The 17,093-nt window shown below is 37.5% G+C and overlaps 1 protein-coding gene across 2 annotated transcripts in view; it reads left to right on the top strand.

Moving 5' to 3' along the window:
- VCL (vinculin) overlaps positions 1–17,093 on the top strand; it is a 64,185-nt gene that overhangs the window by 16,638 nt on the left and 30,454 nt on the right. For both annotated transcript variants that reach the window (XM_030488963.1, XM_030488962.1), the window contains exons 2-4: positions 8,253–8,323; positions 14,561–14,711; positions 16,661–16,769. In XM_030488963.1, coding sequence (XP_030344823.1) covers positions 8,253–8,323; positions 14,561–14,711; positions 16,661–16,769 — 331 coding nt within the window. The remainder of the gene's footprint in view (positions 1–8,252; positions 8,324–14,560; positions 14,712–16,660; positions 16,770–17,093) is intronic.

A 17,093-nucleotide genomic window follows, 5' to 3' on the forward strand; every position in this document is an offset into this window, starting at 1 on the left:
CTCAGTGAAAAAGACTACTTTATCGTTAAAGGTAACTTTAGATGAGTATGTTTCCCTTGAGGGAAACACTAGGATTAAACAAAGTCGGTGAGGGACAGAACTCTTTCTAGTTCCTGCATTTGCAGGTTAAGTAAATAGGTGAAGGTGGTATTTCTTACGTGTTCCTTGTCTGCCTCAGTACATGCTTTAGCACTAAACCCATTTAGTTTTTCTAAACCATCAAGGTAATGGAAATAGACACTTGCTTGACAAGGCTGCAGATAAATAAGCCAGCACTGATGACAGGCAGGTGAAATCAAGTTTAGTAACTTGGCCCATGGAATTTCATAGAGTTCATCTGTGAATTGTCATAAGAAAATTTCATAACTGCTTAGAATGAAGGGTCTTCTGGTGAAAAGTGGCTTTGGCAAAATGGCGGGGTGGTGAGTATTCTTCCATTTATCTACTGATAAATGCTCCACCCCGATCAGGTGCTAAAAGTGAGTCTTTATTCTGATTTGCTATCGTTTAAAATCAGTGGTTATTAGTATTCCTGTTCCCCCTGCTATCAGAGGTGTTCAAAAATGCTTTTTCTTTCTCATGCTTATAAATTTTGTCTTCCTGCAGGAAATGGTTGCTGTCTTCGACTTAGATAAAAATTCTGTTACTCTGGAACAGCTGATGCTCTAGGAAGGAGCTCATAAGGGAAGCAGTGCTGCCCTTCCTTTATGTGGAAGAGGGAGAATCAGTGTTGGACAGACTGGTATTCAGAAGTCAGCACAAGTTTGCATATTAACAAATAGAAGATCCTAAAATTCAGTGCCTGGTAGCCAACCTATGTTTTCAGTTGTGGTACATTGAAATGCCTCATGTAGTTAACAATACCTGTCAAATTAGCAGTGTTTTCAAAAAGTAAAATGGGTCATAAAATTAACAACAGATTTTGTAGTTAACTAAAAGTCAAAGGGAAATTAAGGCATTTAGAGTGGACATCTGCATTGCACCCGATTTAGTCATCTTGGGAACTTGAGATGAAGAAACTTCTCTACTGTTCTACATCTGAAACTGACTCAAGAACTAACGTATTAACTTGTCTTTTCTTTTTTCAGCACCTTGAATATTTTCTATGGCAACACAGAAAATGAAATAACAATTTAGTATTCTTGTTACAAAGACCACCCCCAATTTAGTTTGTCATTCTAATGCAGGAAGGAAAACAGCCTGGGAAAAAAGACTGTTCCTATCTATGTAAAGCTATAGCTTGGGTTGGTTTAGAGCCTGTCTGTGCAGTACAATATTTATCTGTGTTAGAAACAGAGATTCTCATAGGTCACTCTGCTGTATCTGAAAGAAATCCTTCTTCCACTTCATGTGATCTATGAACTTCCTATGGTAAGGCTTTTTATTATTACTCTGTTACCAACAGAGCCCCAAAGCCTTAATCTTAAGTAAACTTTCTAGATACTTCTCCTTGATGGCTGGGGGAACAGGATGCATCTCAATTGTTGGAGGCGAGGTGGGGAGAGATCTTCATCAAACAAAATTTTCTCCAACATGCGGATATTAGCAGATCATTAAGCAAACCTACCAGCAGGATCATGGTGTTTGGTTGCTCACTTTTCAGACAAGTCTGAATAATGAGAGAATTTAGCTCTGTATCACGTTATCTTTTAGTAGCGTTATCTTTTAGTAGTGTACTAATCTGTGCATACATCTGCAGCAGGATTTATGTTAAGAGGTGCTTTGAAACTTAGTAGTGATTCACAGGTCTGGGTACATGCAAATTAACTGGAAGAGCTTTTGGAATCTGGATGCTGTTTGGTATGAGGCATGTTCCTTAGACTTTCTTGTAAGATAAAAGTAGCTAGTTGCAGCTGTGAACCTCATTTGTAGAGGGCAATTGCTGTATCTTATTTTCCAGGTGAGTTTTTTATATGCTCAAAGGTCAGAGCTGACATGTTATTTGACTGAAATGGAGTTATAATGTCTTAAAGTAGTTTTAACTCTGAAGTACTGGTTTAGAAGAAGAATCTCTTATCTTGGTAAAAGAACTAATTTCCAAATTATATTCTGTGAAAAGTCTCACATAATCAGTATGTGCTTTTATTTCCTGTATGTAAGTTGTGCATCCTGCAATTAGCTATTATCCTGTAATTCAGCTCTGCACTGGTAACAGAGTTAGACATCAGCAGCATGAGTAAAAGTCTTTTGGTACCCAAATGATGTCACTTTCTAGTTTCCATATGGTTCTTGTTCCATAGTTATGTATTATACTTGGACAGCAGGATTTCCTTAGCCTCAAGCCAATTGAATTTGTCTTAATCGCCAGTGTAGACAGGTAGGTCAGCTTGCTGCTCTTGGGGACCAGATGGCTGGAGTGTTCTAATTTGTCTGCCAGATGACTTTGAAATTGTACCTTTTTATGCCTGAAATGCAGTCTTCAGGGTAATCATGAGAAAAGTGGGAGCCAGTGTTCAGCTTCCATATTAACTGAAAGGCAAAGTAGATAGATAGGCTCTGATTCTGCAGTCTCTTTAGGTTCATGCTTGGCTTGAAGGAAGAGTAGTCATTTTGTCTGATGTCACTGGTAGTATATGTGCATTGTTCATTTGATGTAAACTAGAAGTAGGGAGAGAATTCAGCTGCATATTTATTTGGACTTATTTTTCAGTCTCTAATTGCATTGGCCTAGTCCTCTACAGAGAAGTAGAAAAACTTAAAGCTTCTTAAATCAGTGTTAAACTCACTAATTGCAAGTGACATATCAATCACACTTTTTTAATTCAAAGCAAGATGAGAGTGAAGTGATGAAGAAATTGGAAACTTTCTTTAATTAAATGCTTCCAAGAAAGCTTTTGAAGGAAAACCAAAGTTTTGTCTTAAAAAAAAAAAAAAAAAAAAAAAAAGGGGACCTTGTTATAAATGACTTTTTTTTTCAGTCTTACTGGATGACAAGATTGTGGGAAGTGGCCTGTAAACCTGTTCTCTTAGATTCTTCTAGAAACACTTCAGTATTGCTTGTTTCTTCTGTTCACAGTTTGCAGAAAGTTCTGTCTTCACTGGAAGCAGTTTGTGTCATCTGATGATAATTTCTGAGTAACTTTAACTTGTAATATTTAGGTGGGACCAAGAAATATGATGTACCCCAAAACTGTTTTACTTGCATCTGGCAAAGTTCTATGCTTTGCTGCTGTGTTAGATTGTATGCAATTCTGTTCTGCTAACATTTACCGCATGGATTATGGTAGCTAAGGGTCAGGGCATAATAAAACAACGTTGTCTCCAACTCTAAAAGAGCTGAGTGAAATAGCTTGAAATACCAACAACTGGATCTACTTGATACTGTAAATAAAGACAGAACACAGGTTGCAGTCAAAATACTGTGACTGACAATGGTGAGAGTAAACAGGTAAGTCCTGGTTTGCTTCTCATTATCTGCCAGAGCTCCTTTCCAAAAACTTTCCAGGTAATTTGGTTCCAATGACTGTTTCACAAAGGGAAAACTGAACAATTGTGGAGTGGTTATTGAGCCTTTGCCACTTTTGAACCCACTGAGACAAACTGTCTCTGATCTTAGTTTGAGATAAAGGACCTGCTTTCTAGGCCTTCAATGGACAAGCCTTTTGGGGAGGGATGAACTCTATGAAAGGCATAGGACACACAACTGGATACCATTAACTTCAGTCATCATTTTCCTTATATTGTGATGTGTAAGACCCCTCAGTATGTCACCCGAATTCAAATGCTTTCACAAAGATTTAATTCTCTCTGCCCATGTTGTATTTTTTAGCTCAGACTGAAATGTGCATCTATGCCAGCAAGGAGTAGGTATAAATTTGGTGTAACTTTGGCTTGCTTCTAACTTTGCTTGATGGATTGTTCCATCTAGTCTTGGCATCTAGGCCAGTTTTGCTTTCTTAAAATGTGGGTGAGGGAAAAGGAGTGGCAACTCTGTTTTGAGATGGATTCTAGACATGGTTATGCAATGTAGAAATTGATGTCACTGTGGAGTTACAGCAGATACTAAAGTTGATTATTTTTTCAGGACAGACATCTAAAGAAATGAGAAGGAAGTTGCAGAGAACTTCATGGAACTGCACTGATGTATAACAGATTTTTAATGTGAGATTTAATGCTCCCGTTGTAACGTCACCATTCTTCCTGGAAGGTTGCAAAACATGGAAGAATGCATAAACCACTAACTGGAAATTCATGTGAGATGGCTGACGGCAAAGTTGCTTTTACAGCATACAAACTAGATCATTTTGAGTGGTACTTTGATTTGTCAAGCAAAACTTACACCGTAGCTTATTTCTTGGGAGAAACCTGGGACTCTGCTAGGGTGTTACCACCAGGGCTGTATGTGTTCACTGGATGATGATACAGGAATGTTTTTAGGCTCCTTGCTAAAATGACAGATGTTTTAAGTTAGCTTCTAGAGCATTGCAAGAACTAATTCTTCTAAGGTCATCTTCCTTTTCAACTGGGGAAATCATATAAGCTGCAAGGAAAATTTCACAGCATTTTGGCAAATTGTCGAACTGTTACTGTCACTACAAGCATTCAGGAGAATCTTTTTTAACCCACCCAAAACCCACAAATGAAACCACCCCCAAAAATAAACCTTGTACTCTCATCTTAAATATTTGTGTGTGTTGTTCTATGTGATACATGCAGTTCTTAATTTCAACCTTCTAGAAGAGAACTGGGTATTAACTGCCTGTTTGTGGTGTCTTTGTTTAAACAAACTCTTAGAGAATTACAGAAGCTGAAACTATTTTTCCTTTGCACTGAACAGCTGTTCTTTGCTATATCCAGCAGGCTAAGAAGATGGGAAATGGCCGTTGTGGGGTGCTCATGTCTTTCCTGCAGTAGAAGCAGACAAAACTGGTCTTAAGGAAAGACCTCAGCCTGATCAGAAAGTCTTCCTCTTGCTTTTCCATTCAGAAAATACTCCCTAGGAGGAAGCTTACAATGTACTGATCTACTTATCACTGACAGATAAGAGTGCATGAAACCTACGAGCAGGGTTAAAAACCAAAAGCAGCAGGAAGTCCTTTCCTGGAAGGCTTTTCAGTGGCCATATATGGCCTCTGACTTGTGTGTGTCCCAGTTCCTTTAAATTTCTAGACTTGTCTGCCTCTTGATCCCTGTTGTTGAGTAGCAGGGAGTAAGCAGGAAGTAGCTCATTGTTTGTTCAGCTGATTTGCCTCTAATCTCCCAAAGAGTATGGAAAGGAATATGGGTGGGTAGAAGTTGTAATTATGAAACTGTCTTGGTAAGTTTTGCTTGAGAGCTTCCCTTACTTTGTGCTGCTCTGGGCAGGTACAGTGTCCTGCACATAAGAAGTACCCAGTACATAACAAGTTACAGCCTCTTCACTGTGCTAACCAGTGCAATTTCTTTGGAACCATGAGGAATGGCCACTTGAGTACTACTTGAAAGTTTCCATTGAGACTCCTGCTTCCCAGTTAGGGAAAGATTATCTTAGGTAAGAATATCTGAAACCAAAGTAGGAATCACTTTTTTTCCACATGTATATAGATTCCAGATAGATCTGGATTTCTCTTGGATAGAAATAAAATACAGGTTTCCCAGATAATTGTTCTGTATTAGCCTGAAGCTCAACAAGCATTCTGTCTGAGATGAAGAATGTGTAGATACTACATCTTCAGGGGGGAAAAAAAATTATCTTCATTCCCTTGGTGTTGGAGTACAGGGAAGGTAGAGTTGAGTGATACTATTGGTTAGGGCATGTAAAATTCAGCCTGAGGAAACCAGATCTTATTAAAACAAAAAGTAAGAAACAAAACAAACAAACAAAAAATCCCCTTAACCACAAAGCTGAAAAGAAAAACCCACAAAACTCTTTTGGGGGGGTTGTGTATTTTTAGTCATGAATATGGCTTCATGTTTTGAGACTTTGCCTGTTAACTGGTATGTGAAATACATTTTTCTTTGCATACCATCTCTATGCCTTGAGTACAAATGCAAAGAGCAACTTCTGGAAAGGTTAATTAATAGCTTTGTAAATATGAAATGCTTTCCTTTGAACCTCAATGTTTTAGACTTAAACAGATTCTGTGAGTGTGTGCCGTGTATTGGTGCTTAAAATACAGTAAGAAGTCCTTTCTTCTAGAAAGGTAGGGGACCTCCTTAATTGAGGCCTCATGAAAACTGCCTGAAATCTTGTGTTCTGTCTGTGTGCTATATAGTGCTGAGGATACTGGAGGAATTAATGTTTCTGCTTTGTGATGAACTTGAAAGAGAAACGTCTTTGGGGTTTAGGACAGTTTTGAGGTTAAAACTCCTCACAAAAAATGAAAATGGGAATTGACTCATATCCTGTATGTTACTTTAATTTGAAGTCTAAAAATCATAGCTAGCCATAGCAAAGAGTGTCCGTATATATGTGTGAGTGTATGTTTAAAAGTATTAAGTGCTTACGTATCTACAATTAGTTGATAATGCTTCTTTGAGTAGTGAACCTAGATATATCCTCTTACAGAAGAGACTTATGCTTGCCAGACTGAGTAAAGATACCAGTTTTGTATGGTCTAATAAAACTAGAAGTAACTTAGACGTGATGTGTTGTAACTTGAGCGGAAGTTGTTTCTTGGTTGCTCCTGACTGTTCAATATAAAGTAATACTATTGATTGTTAGAATGACCTTCACATTGAAGCCCCCCCCAACTTATTTTTCATGCATTTTTTACAATTATATCCTCAGAATTTTTTTTTTTTTTTAAATATACTGAACTATATGCGGATTGGTACAGCTGCAAGAGAAATAAATCTTGAAGGCATGGTTCTTTGGAAATAAAATATTACTCTTCATTTTCACCTTTGACAGCCTTCTGTTTGAACAATGTGTAATGCAAAGTTTATGCAAATTACTCCTTTTTCTGTGTGGTCTGTATCATGCATGTGTGCATACAAATATTTGAGAAATATACAGGATGTTTCCTGAGTGCAGTAATTAGAACAAAGAGGCATACTCTCTGGTGGGTCATGTAACCCTGTGCCAAGAAACGGGGCATGAGATATAATTGTGCTCCTGAGGCCTTGCTGTAAAGTTTGAGTCAAAGCAACACTGCAGTGTTGTGCACTAGGAGGGACCACGGCTGTTAATGAGCCTACAGTGAACATAAGGGACAGAAACCTACCAAAAAATGGAAGACCTTTAACTTTCTCTCTGCTCTTCCCTTCATATAAATATCTATGTGACTACTTGTGAGTGTAGTACTAATAGTTTTTAAAAAAAAAGGTAGGTTACACTGACTTGGTGTTTAAACCAAATAAAATACTAGGGCCAACATACTTCTGTAAAGCCCCTCTGAAAAGGACTAGACTAGGGAGACAGTTTTTGGCAGGCAGTGAAAATTTGCAATGAAATTGTGCTTTTGGAAGGCTATTCAGCATTAGAATTAGCAAGTGCTTTGCCTACTGGCATACTACAACTTCTGTCAAAAACCAGCAAATCGTTAAACACCAGCTGATCAGGGATTTTCAGGGCTATCTTGTCTAGCTTGATCAGGCCTGGTAGCTCTTAGCACAATCGAGTGTCTGAGTTAAAGACCTTCTGCTTTGTGGTGCCTTTCTGAATAGCTTATTCAGCTGGAAAAATGCAGTGAACAAAGGAGCTGGAAATATTTTGTCAAGTTAGTGATCTCACAGTTCAGAGAGCCAGCTACCAATTATAAAGACTTCTATTGTGTAACACAAGAGCTAGTGTATAGAAAACTCCAGGTCTTACTCTATCTCTTTCTTTATTAGCTTCTGCATAATTATTTTTGCCTAAAGGATGGTGTGAATATAGATGTGGGGTGTATTCTTAGTAATTAACTACTTTTTTCTGATAGACCACATTGAATAGCAAGATGGGAGTAACTTTTTTTCTTAGTTCGAACTTGATTTCTGGCTTGTGGGGATTAGGAGTGAGGGAAGCCTGTGGAGTTCTCAGTGATTAAGATTTTACAACTAAGTGCAGCGAACAAGTAGTATTGTTTCTGTGGAGAGTGAGAAGAGGGAATAGTGGTCTTCCTCCCCCAGTTAATTTAGTAGAGATGTTGGCAGGAAACAGCATAAGATTTCTAAAGCATTAGTCTAACCACAGTGTATAGTGGTCTCAAAAACAGATACAGCAACAGCAAACCTAGTGAAAGGAATTATCATTAGTACAAGTATTTTTGTTGTTGCTAGTTAGCTATTTGTTTTCATCTAGGCCTTGCAGTGAGATTCCAAATCTGAAATATGACTTTTTTTTCCTGCAGGTTGGAAAAGAGACTGTGCAGACAACAGAAGACCAGATCTTGAAAAGGGATATGCCACCAGCGTTTATCAAGTAAACTCATTTTATTGTAAATCTTCTATTGTAGGTACAGGAAACCTGTTCTGATGACAGATCATTGTTAATCATTTCTGCCTATTAGAGATTGAAAATACTCTTTATGCTTGAATAGCTCTTCAGGGTCTCAAGGGTGACCTTTATCAGGAACGTTTCTGCCAGCAGTGACTTTTCCCATTACATTCTGTATGTGCAGGTACATATCCAGGGTATTTCTGCCTTTTTTAAAAAAAAAACAAACCACAACAGAGTAATAATGTTTCTTACCTGTGTGCTATTGTAGTTTTGTGTAACAGTGTCAGATAAAATGTGGTGTTCTCAATCTTTTCTATTAATTTGTCTGGTGGAAAAGTGTATATTTGTCAGTATAGGCATCTGATGCATGACACAACTGCCTGGAAATGTAAGAGATTTGAAGAGCGGTGACTGACACTCTTAATTCCATGGCTCGGTGTCAAGGACAACTGACCTTCTCCTTCTGCTGCCTGAAGTCTTAAAAATCATACATCACTCCTTGTGAAATTGCCAAACCTCTTACTGCCAACTGACAAACTTTCACTGAAGTGGTTTTGCCCTACAACCTACTGAATGCAGTGACCTCTCTATTAGTGTTGTCCAATGTGTACAGAATGGCTGAATATTTTACTGCATTCCCAAACACAAAACAGGCAGATAGTCAGAACACGAAAGCATTGAGGCAACTAAGAAAATACTAAAATGGAGAGCAAAGGTGATGTCTAAAGAGAAAATTTATGTTAGGACAAAATAATTTAAAAAATGCCTAAGACCAGGTGGTATTAGCGTAAGAGTTCAAGAATGAAATAGCTGAATTATTAGTGTAATACAGTCTGACACTTGAGACCATCTGGTATGTCAGTCAAAGTGATACTATTGCCTGAATAACTTTCTAGGGGCATCTGGGGAACAGGAGGTCTATAGGTCTGACATACCTTTGGAGCAAATGACTAGACATTCTATACTAGAGGAGAGAATTAACAAATCTCAAATACATATGGTTTGTTTTGGTTGAATTGGTACTGTTTCTGTGGAGGGAAATTCTGCCTTTTAAATCTGTTGGTGTTCTTAGAAATACTACAAGCAGGGATAAGGGTAATCGAGGTGATAAATTATATACCAATTTCTAAATGTTTTGGCAAAGTCTGAAGGCCTTTAAGAAATTGAAGTAGTCACAGGGTAATAAGTTAACTTCTTGTATGGAAAAGAGAAAATTTGAAGTGAAAGGAAAAAATTACATGATTAACTACATTACATTGCCCTACAATGGCAGGAGGTAATCAGAGGGCTGTGGAGATTTCTGCTGGGCTTGTGCTTTTCACCATGTTCACAAATGCTCTGGAAACCAGGATGAGCTGTGAGGCAAAAGTGCTTGCTGATTACCTGATGTCTTACTCAGGGTAGTGAGATTAATGGGTGACTGAGAAATTACAGCAGCACCTTATTAAACTGACTGACTTGATATTAAGTGCAGATAAAATTATTTTGAAAGATCTGAGACGATGCACACGTGGGAGAGCAGCAGGTCTAGCATCAGGTAGGATGATCGACTCCGAACTGACCATTACCAATGGCGCGCTGTGATACAGGGGCGAGAGCATCCACTATATGCTCAGTAGTGGTCAAAAAGTAAATCAAATGTTAGGTTTATTGGCAAAGAATGGGAGACCAATATGTCACTGCACTGTGTGCTTTTTCTCCCATGCTTTGAATACTGAATGCACTTGAGGTACCTAAGTTTTAGAAAGGCTGTTGTAAAACTGGAAAAAGCAAATAGAAGGACTGTGAGAACAAAGGTATAGAATTGCTTCTGCATGAGGCAAAGCTGGAACTCTTCAGGAAAAGATGGCAAGTGGGGACTGAGGCCTGGCAAAGGTCTAAGGAAGTATGAGTCGCATGGAGAAGATTGATACTTCTTGTGCGAGAACTTCATGGGGGCATTGCTTTAAGTTTATAAACCAACAAAAGAGAGAACTGAGCTGCTTTGTACAGTAAGTCATGTGCTGCTAAAAATTTTTTTATAGGTTTGGAGGTTAATAGATAAGTACTTAGAAGAATCCCTTGTAGGTTATCAAATAGACAAACTGCAGGAAGTTTCAAGAACTGAAAGTACTTGGAGGATGGGAGAATGCCCAGAGGAAGTATGATAAATACTTATCCTGTTCTTAACCTTCCTTAGGCATGTACTTGCAGCTACTTTTGGAGACCGGATACTGAGTTAAATGGGCCTTTGATACAATCCACTACAGTATTTATTATGTTGTGTTCCTGGAGTGTGATCTTGTTTGGGTGCAGAGGGGTTTGGTTTCTTTTATTTATTTTAATTTTCTTGAGGGGAGCGTTTATGTGTTGAAATGAGACCAAAACTTTTTACTTGCTTCTTGACAAGTTGTATACAAACATGTAATTTTGATTGTGCTCATTTTCAAGGATATGTAGAGTTTTTAGTTAGTTCCCAGTTTCTTGTTCACCTAGAGGAGTAAAGTATTTAGAAAAAGAGATTTTATTATTGCTATACTGTATCCAGCTCTTGGTCAACATTTAGCAGATCACGAAGACTTAGTAGAAATGTGATACAGACACTGCTGAGTAGTACCACTTTATGCTGGATGCAAGAACTTTTTCTGCAGCAACTTATGACTGCTTGAATTGTGATATAATGAAAAATAGGAAACAAAGCTATCTGTTACAGTAATGAAAACTTCACATAGTACTTGTTTTCCTAGATGCAGTAACATGAGTTAGGAATGTTCAATCATCTTTCTGAATGATAATCTATTGCATTTGGGCTTTTTTATTAATCTGGAGTTTATGTCAAAATGAACTAGTACATGTTAACAGCTCCTTGTTAGCACTCTGGAGTATATTGTCAGTGATGTCTTTGTTGTAGTGACAAGTGACAGTCACAGGTGAACTGCCAAGGGAGTCCTACCTTTTCCTGCATTAAAGGGCATTTGAATGCAGGAAGTGAAACAGATGAAGGTTGTGGGGGGTTTGTTTTGTGGGTTTTTTTTTTTTTTGTTTTGGTTTTTTTTTTTTGTTTTTTTGTTTTTTTGTTTTTTTTTTTTGTCTTTCCTGAGAGGAGGGTTTTTTGTTTCTGAAGCGTTAGTTCAGGAATTGGCATTCCTCTTCAAGGGAGTGCTCCAGCAAAACTGGTACTGGCACATGGATGATGGGGTAAGGAGCAGTGCGCATGTACTAAGGAGTAGTGAGTGTGTACTAACACTGCATTCCCTGTCCACATTTTCTTCATTCAAAAGGACCATCAGTTTTGAGGGAACAGTTCTTGGAGAATGAGGGAGAAGATCTATCATGCATACCTTTGCTTGCTACTGACGTAAACCATGTTGGAACAATTGACCTAGAGTTAAAAAATGACACATTCTTTATCTTAATTCTCTTAATCACTGGGGAGTATGAGTAATGCATATAACTTACATCAGATGTTTTGCAATGTGTTCATATTACTTGCTATACTTCACTTGTAAAGAAGGGAAAAGCTGTAATATCCAGGCAAAGAATAGGAGAACACCTCATTTGTTTACACTGGAATAAAAATTCATCTGTGTGTAACTTGCACACACATACTCGTTTAACAAATCAAGCAGTAATGCTATTCTATATTAACATTATTTGGTAGCCAAGTGGGACCTGCATTTGCTTGTAACTGTATTAACAAATGTTAATGTAAAATATTTGCTTTTAAATTTACGTTTCTAGAACTGCAAGTAATCTAAACTCACTACAACTTAGGTGATTAGGAATTGAAACGAGCATTATTCTAGCATCACAGGCATTGTCTGGCATTTTTGGGTAGGCATGTCTGGGAAAAGCAGAGGTCAGTCCTAAAAAGTAGAATGGTGGCTTAGAGTAAGCTATTTTTTTTCCCTCACATTTCATAAGGAACACATTAAAAGGATTGAAGCTGATTGAGTACCCAAGGTAGTATGGTTGGAAATATCAAGACTTGCGTCTTCTTCACAAAGAATTTGGCTGGTGTTAACATAGCCTTATTGTAGTCATGCCTCAAAAAAAAAAAAAAAAAATTTCTTTTTTATATTTTTTAAAGCTGGGGCTTTTTTTAGGTTGTGATATAATACAGGGATTAGAAAGTTCACCAGAGCAATGAACTTCTGTTCAAAACTTGTGAATGGGTTTGATTCTTGTGATAGAACAAGAGGTTCATTGCAGTGAATATTTTCAGTGCTTTTTGTTTGCTGTTTTTTAATTTATTCTTAATTTAAGTACTTTAATTACTTTTTTCCCAGAATTCTAATCTTTTGTTTCCTAGCATGTATATTTTGCAGGGAACGGAGGGTGTTGGTTTATAAACATCACTCTGCTTTTTTGTACATAGTGCACACTCCTGAGGTTTGTCAAATGCACAGGGAAGTTTATACAAAATAGGCATTGTATAAGTAAAATGCAAGTTTACTGGTCAGAGGTTCAGTTCTAAAAACTGTAAAAGAAAACTTCAAATCTTTAGGAACTTTATTTTCGTTGATTATAGTGACTTCTGGGTTAATACACATTTGCATTAATTCCTTTCTTTACAAATGAAAAAGCTAGTCTTGAGATAATTGCTAGCGTTAAACAGGTGACCATGAAATTGAACTGTAGGAAATTCAGTATTTCTGACCCTATAGCTCTGAGCTGGCTGAATAGGTGATTCATTTAATCCCTTTCTTGGCAGGGTTGAAAAGAATAAATTTGACAAGCAAGTGTGGAAATCTAATTTAGGCAAGTCAGTTAACTTTGATAAGACAACTAAGTATATTGCATAGTAATGAGCAGAGCATTCCCACTTTCTGCCTTGAAGCCCTCCTGTATTTTCTTACTCAGTTATGAGTTACCCCCATTTGATGTGCTGAACAGATGTCTCGCTAAAGAGCAAGTTATGACAAGGTCAGCTGGCCCAATTCGATCTCCTCTAGGGAGCCATTACCTGAAAACTTTACTTTCTGAAAAAAGTATGCTCTCCTGTAATGAGTATTTTATTTCTAGTATTGTTAAATTTAGATGTAACCATTAAGTTCTGCCTTGTGCTAGCAAGAAACATAGGGGAGAAAATGGGATAGCTGTGTAACTTTCCAATAGTACTTAGCTGAAATTATGATTAAGGTGTCCAAGTGATCAGTAGAAAATAAGCTATATGAAAAGCACGAAAATGTTGCTAGAAGAGATAGTATTGCTGTAATTAAAGGGTTTAATGTTTGTTGGAACCTCATGTATACTTGAATGAGCACACTGCATGCGTAGAGCATATATGTTAGACTACACTTAGATTTCTGCCAAAGAAATGGGAGAGAATGGAGGAAAGTCACGGTCAGTGTAGTCAGTAACTACGGTCATAAGTGGCCTAGCTAACATGGAAGTGAAGTCTGAATTTTATATTTCTCTAGGGTGTCATGAAGTAATTACAACAAAAGAACGAACCCAAAAGCCTTTCAATGTTCCAGTTCTTGGTATTTTAAAATTGTTGTGTTAAATGGTCTGATGGAACCTAATTTCAGAGCTCATTTGCTTATTGTACCTTCTGTGTTACCTTAATTACATGTTGCAATATCTTGCAAAACCTCCTCTCTGGTTTGAAGCCTGGAATTGCAAGCTGCGTTAGAAATTCACTCCTTATCACTAAATCTTGTGGCTATTTAAAATGCTATTTCTGTCGTGAGTGTTAACACTCTGAAGAGCTGGACTTACAGCTTCAACAAGCAGGGTGCAGTGTCTTGGTTTTCTTAATATTATGTTCGCTTGTCTTAACATGTAGCTATCATTTAATATTTATTCACAGCAATTGCTTCTTGAATGACAATGTAAATGCAAGGCTGATAAAGGTTAACAATTACTTTGATTGTGAAGTTCTAAAAGAAGAATTGTTTTGTCCCCTGCCCTTGTCATTAAGAATGAAGGGTGGTTTGCTGTGTTGGGATCTCTCCTGAATGACACTGTATTGACTTCTGTACATGTGATTTTTCAAATATTCCCTGCATTGGAAGATTGCATGACTTCTGAAAAACTGTGTCATATAGTCGATGGTTACTTTCTTGTTAAAATAAATACAATAAGTACTCTTGCTTTTCAAACTGTAAAGGTATAGAATACAGTTTGCTTGCAGTGCTTTAGGTAATAAAGTTAAAAACAAATCCAGTGTTTTCTCAAATCTGTTGTCGTATAGATAGAAACTAATCAGCAAGTTTTGTGTGATGACTTCCCCAGAGTGGAGAATGCCTGCACCAAACTTGTTCGGGCAGCCCAGATGCTACAAGCAGATCCTTATTCAGTACCAGCGCGTGACTATCTAATTGATGGATCAAGAGGCATCCTTTCTGGAACGTCAGACTTACTTCTGACATTTGATGAAGCAGAGGTAAGAATGCCAAGATGACTGACATAGGTATCTGCACAATAGCACTATTCAAATATCAACCTAACTGAATTAGCTAATCTAAACGATTGAGTAGATGGATGTGGTTTTGATTGTTTTAGCTTGGAAGCATATTGGAAGCATATTTTGCATTCTTTCTGTCCGAAGGAGCTTAGGCTTGTTGGTCTGTTTTGTTAAGAGCATCATTGTATGATAGAATGTTTAGGCATGCCTGTGATTATTCCTCAAAAAGGCCAGATCCCATCAACCCTGTCTTACATCTTCCTGACACTTTTCTGTATTCCCTTCGCCATACCCATTACCGAGCCTTATATTTTCTGTATCTTTTCACTGAAAAGCCCTAGGCCACTTCCAGACATGTCTGTCTGACTCATTAGCTGTGGCAATTTCACTGGCCTTGCGCATGGGAGGTAGTGCAAATTTGGACTGTCTGGCTGGTCAGCCAGATGATGTGTTCTGATGGATGTAACAGTTACTGTATTTTGGCTGCTGCATAAGCCAAAAAGTAGTTCAGAGGTGCTGTTTGTCCATCCTCAGGTGGACAAAAAAGCCAGAGTTGCAAGAAAAAAAGGAAATTTTGCGTGTCTTGATTTGATCTTTTTTTTTTTTTTTTTAATATTTTTTTTTTTGGTGACAGATCTTACTTATTATTGTAATCCTCTTTCTGGGAATGTGGAGTCTTGCTCATTTCTAAATATCAAATATCATGCTATCATGGGGAAATTAAGCTCACACTGTTAGAAATGCTGGTGTTAATTCTAAATCTTACTCATGCAACAGTCTGCTAATCTATGAAATTGTGTTAATCTTCCTGCTGTTCTGAGTGGCTTAACTTGGCATCCTTGTATCTCATTTAATCAGTTCATGGTACTGTTAGCATGTTCCTTTGAAATGAGGAGAATGCTATGAGATTTCTCTGTGGCACTTGTGATTTTCATTATTTAAAGTGGTTTTTAACAGCTACTATGATGTGTTATAGGACAGAATTGCAAGGAAGTTAATAGCTTTTAGTCTCCCTGCTTCCAGTGTTTAGATAATGAGTTGATTTCTATGGAGTTACTGCTTCATTGAACTAGTCTGAAAACTGTGTGTTAACCAAAAGAAAAATACTAGTTTGGAATGATTGAATTTTCACAAATAAATGTCTCTGTCCTACTATGCTTCAAGATAAACACTGGGACAAAACTGAAAGGAGTTTTAGAGGAAACTATGATCTGTTCTAGGGACTGAACACTGTTTGTGGTTGATATGAATTAAATGTTAATTAGCTCATTCTTCAATGAGAATTATATGTGGTGGTGTCAGAAATAATGTGGTTCAGGACGTTAGATTAACTGACAGAGAATTCTGTTTTGGAATCGAGTATGAACTGAAAAAGTTAAGCTAAGGCAGATGTCCAGAGGTAAATGAAGTACATTTTTCTGGAAAGCTTAAGATGTTGAATCTACCTTTCCCACTGGAATGCTGGATAATGCTTTATCCATATGTAAAGCTGTATGGCGAATAATATTTCCCCTGAAAGTTTTTAGTCTGCTTTCTATGTAGTTTTGCTTTGTAATATAAGTTAGGGTTGGTTTTTTTTAATTGGTGAAATTGCACTGAAAAACTTCAAGCGTGCCAGCATACTTAAATGCACTTCCTTATAACTTCTATTCTCAATGCTATCCTTCATTTATCATACAAAGTCAAACACTGGAAGTAGGATTTATCATTTCCGAGTAGTAGAATGATGTTTAAATACTGTCTTTGTCAATACAGCATTCTTGAATAATGGCATTTTGGGTAATTTGATAAGTATCCCAGACCTTTGTGATTGCCTGTAAGTCATGTTAGCAAATGCTATACCTATGCTGTTCTAGTAACAGGCTTGCATTTCTAATTCAGGTGTATCTTAGCTTCATCTAACAAATGATGGAATGTTCCTTTTTTAGGTCCGTAAAATCATCCGTGTCTGCAAAGGAATATTGGAATATCTGACTGTGGCGGAAGTAGTAGAGACTATGGAGGATTTGGTGACATACACAAAGAATCTAGGGCCAGGTTTGATTTGCTACTGCCTATCATAAACATACTTACAGTATTTTCCACTACCTTTTTAACCCCCAGCACCTTCCTTACCCATGTTTTCAGTGTTTGAACAATGAGAAAGCACTTGCTTAGGAAGTGCCTGTTGGAAAGAGTTCTAAACTAGAGGGTTAATGGTGACTATTTTCTGATTCACATTCTCTCAAGAATGCAGAAGAGTTTGCAAATGATATGTGTAGTTGGTAAATGGCATGTACTACACAGATGATACGTAGTTTCCCTACTCTGGACGTAAGCATGTGTTAGTAAAACAAAACAAAACAAGAAAAAGCTTTGTAA

Source organism: Strigops habroptila, chromosome 5, assembly GCF_004027225.2.
Source record: "Strigops habroptila isolate Jane chromosome 5, bStrHab1.2.pri, whole genome shotgun sequence".
NCBI lineage: Eukaryota > Metazoa > Chordata > Aves > Psittaciformes > Psittacidae > Strigops > Strigops habroptila.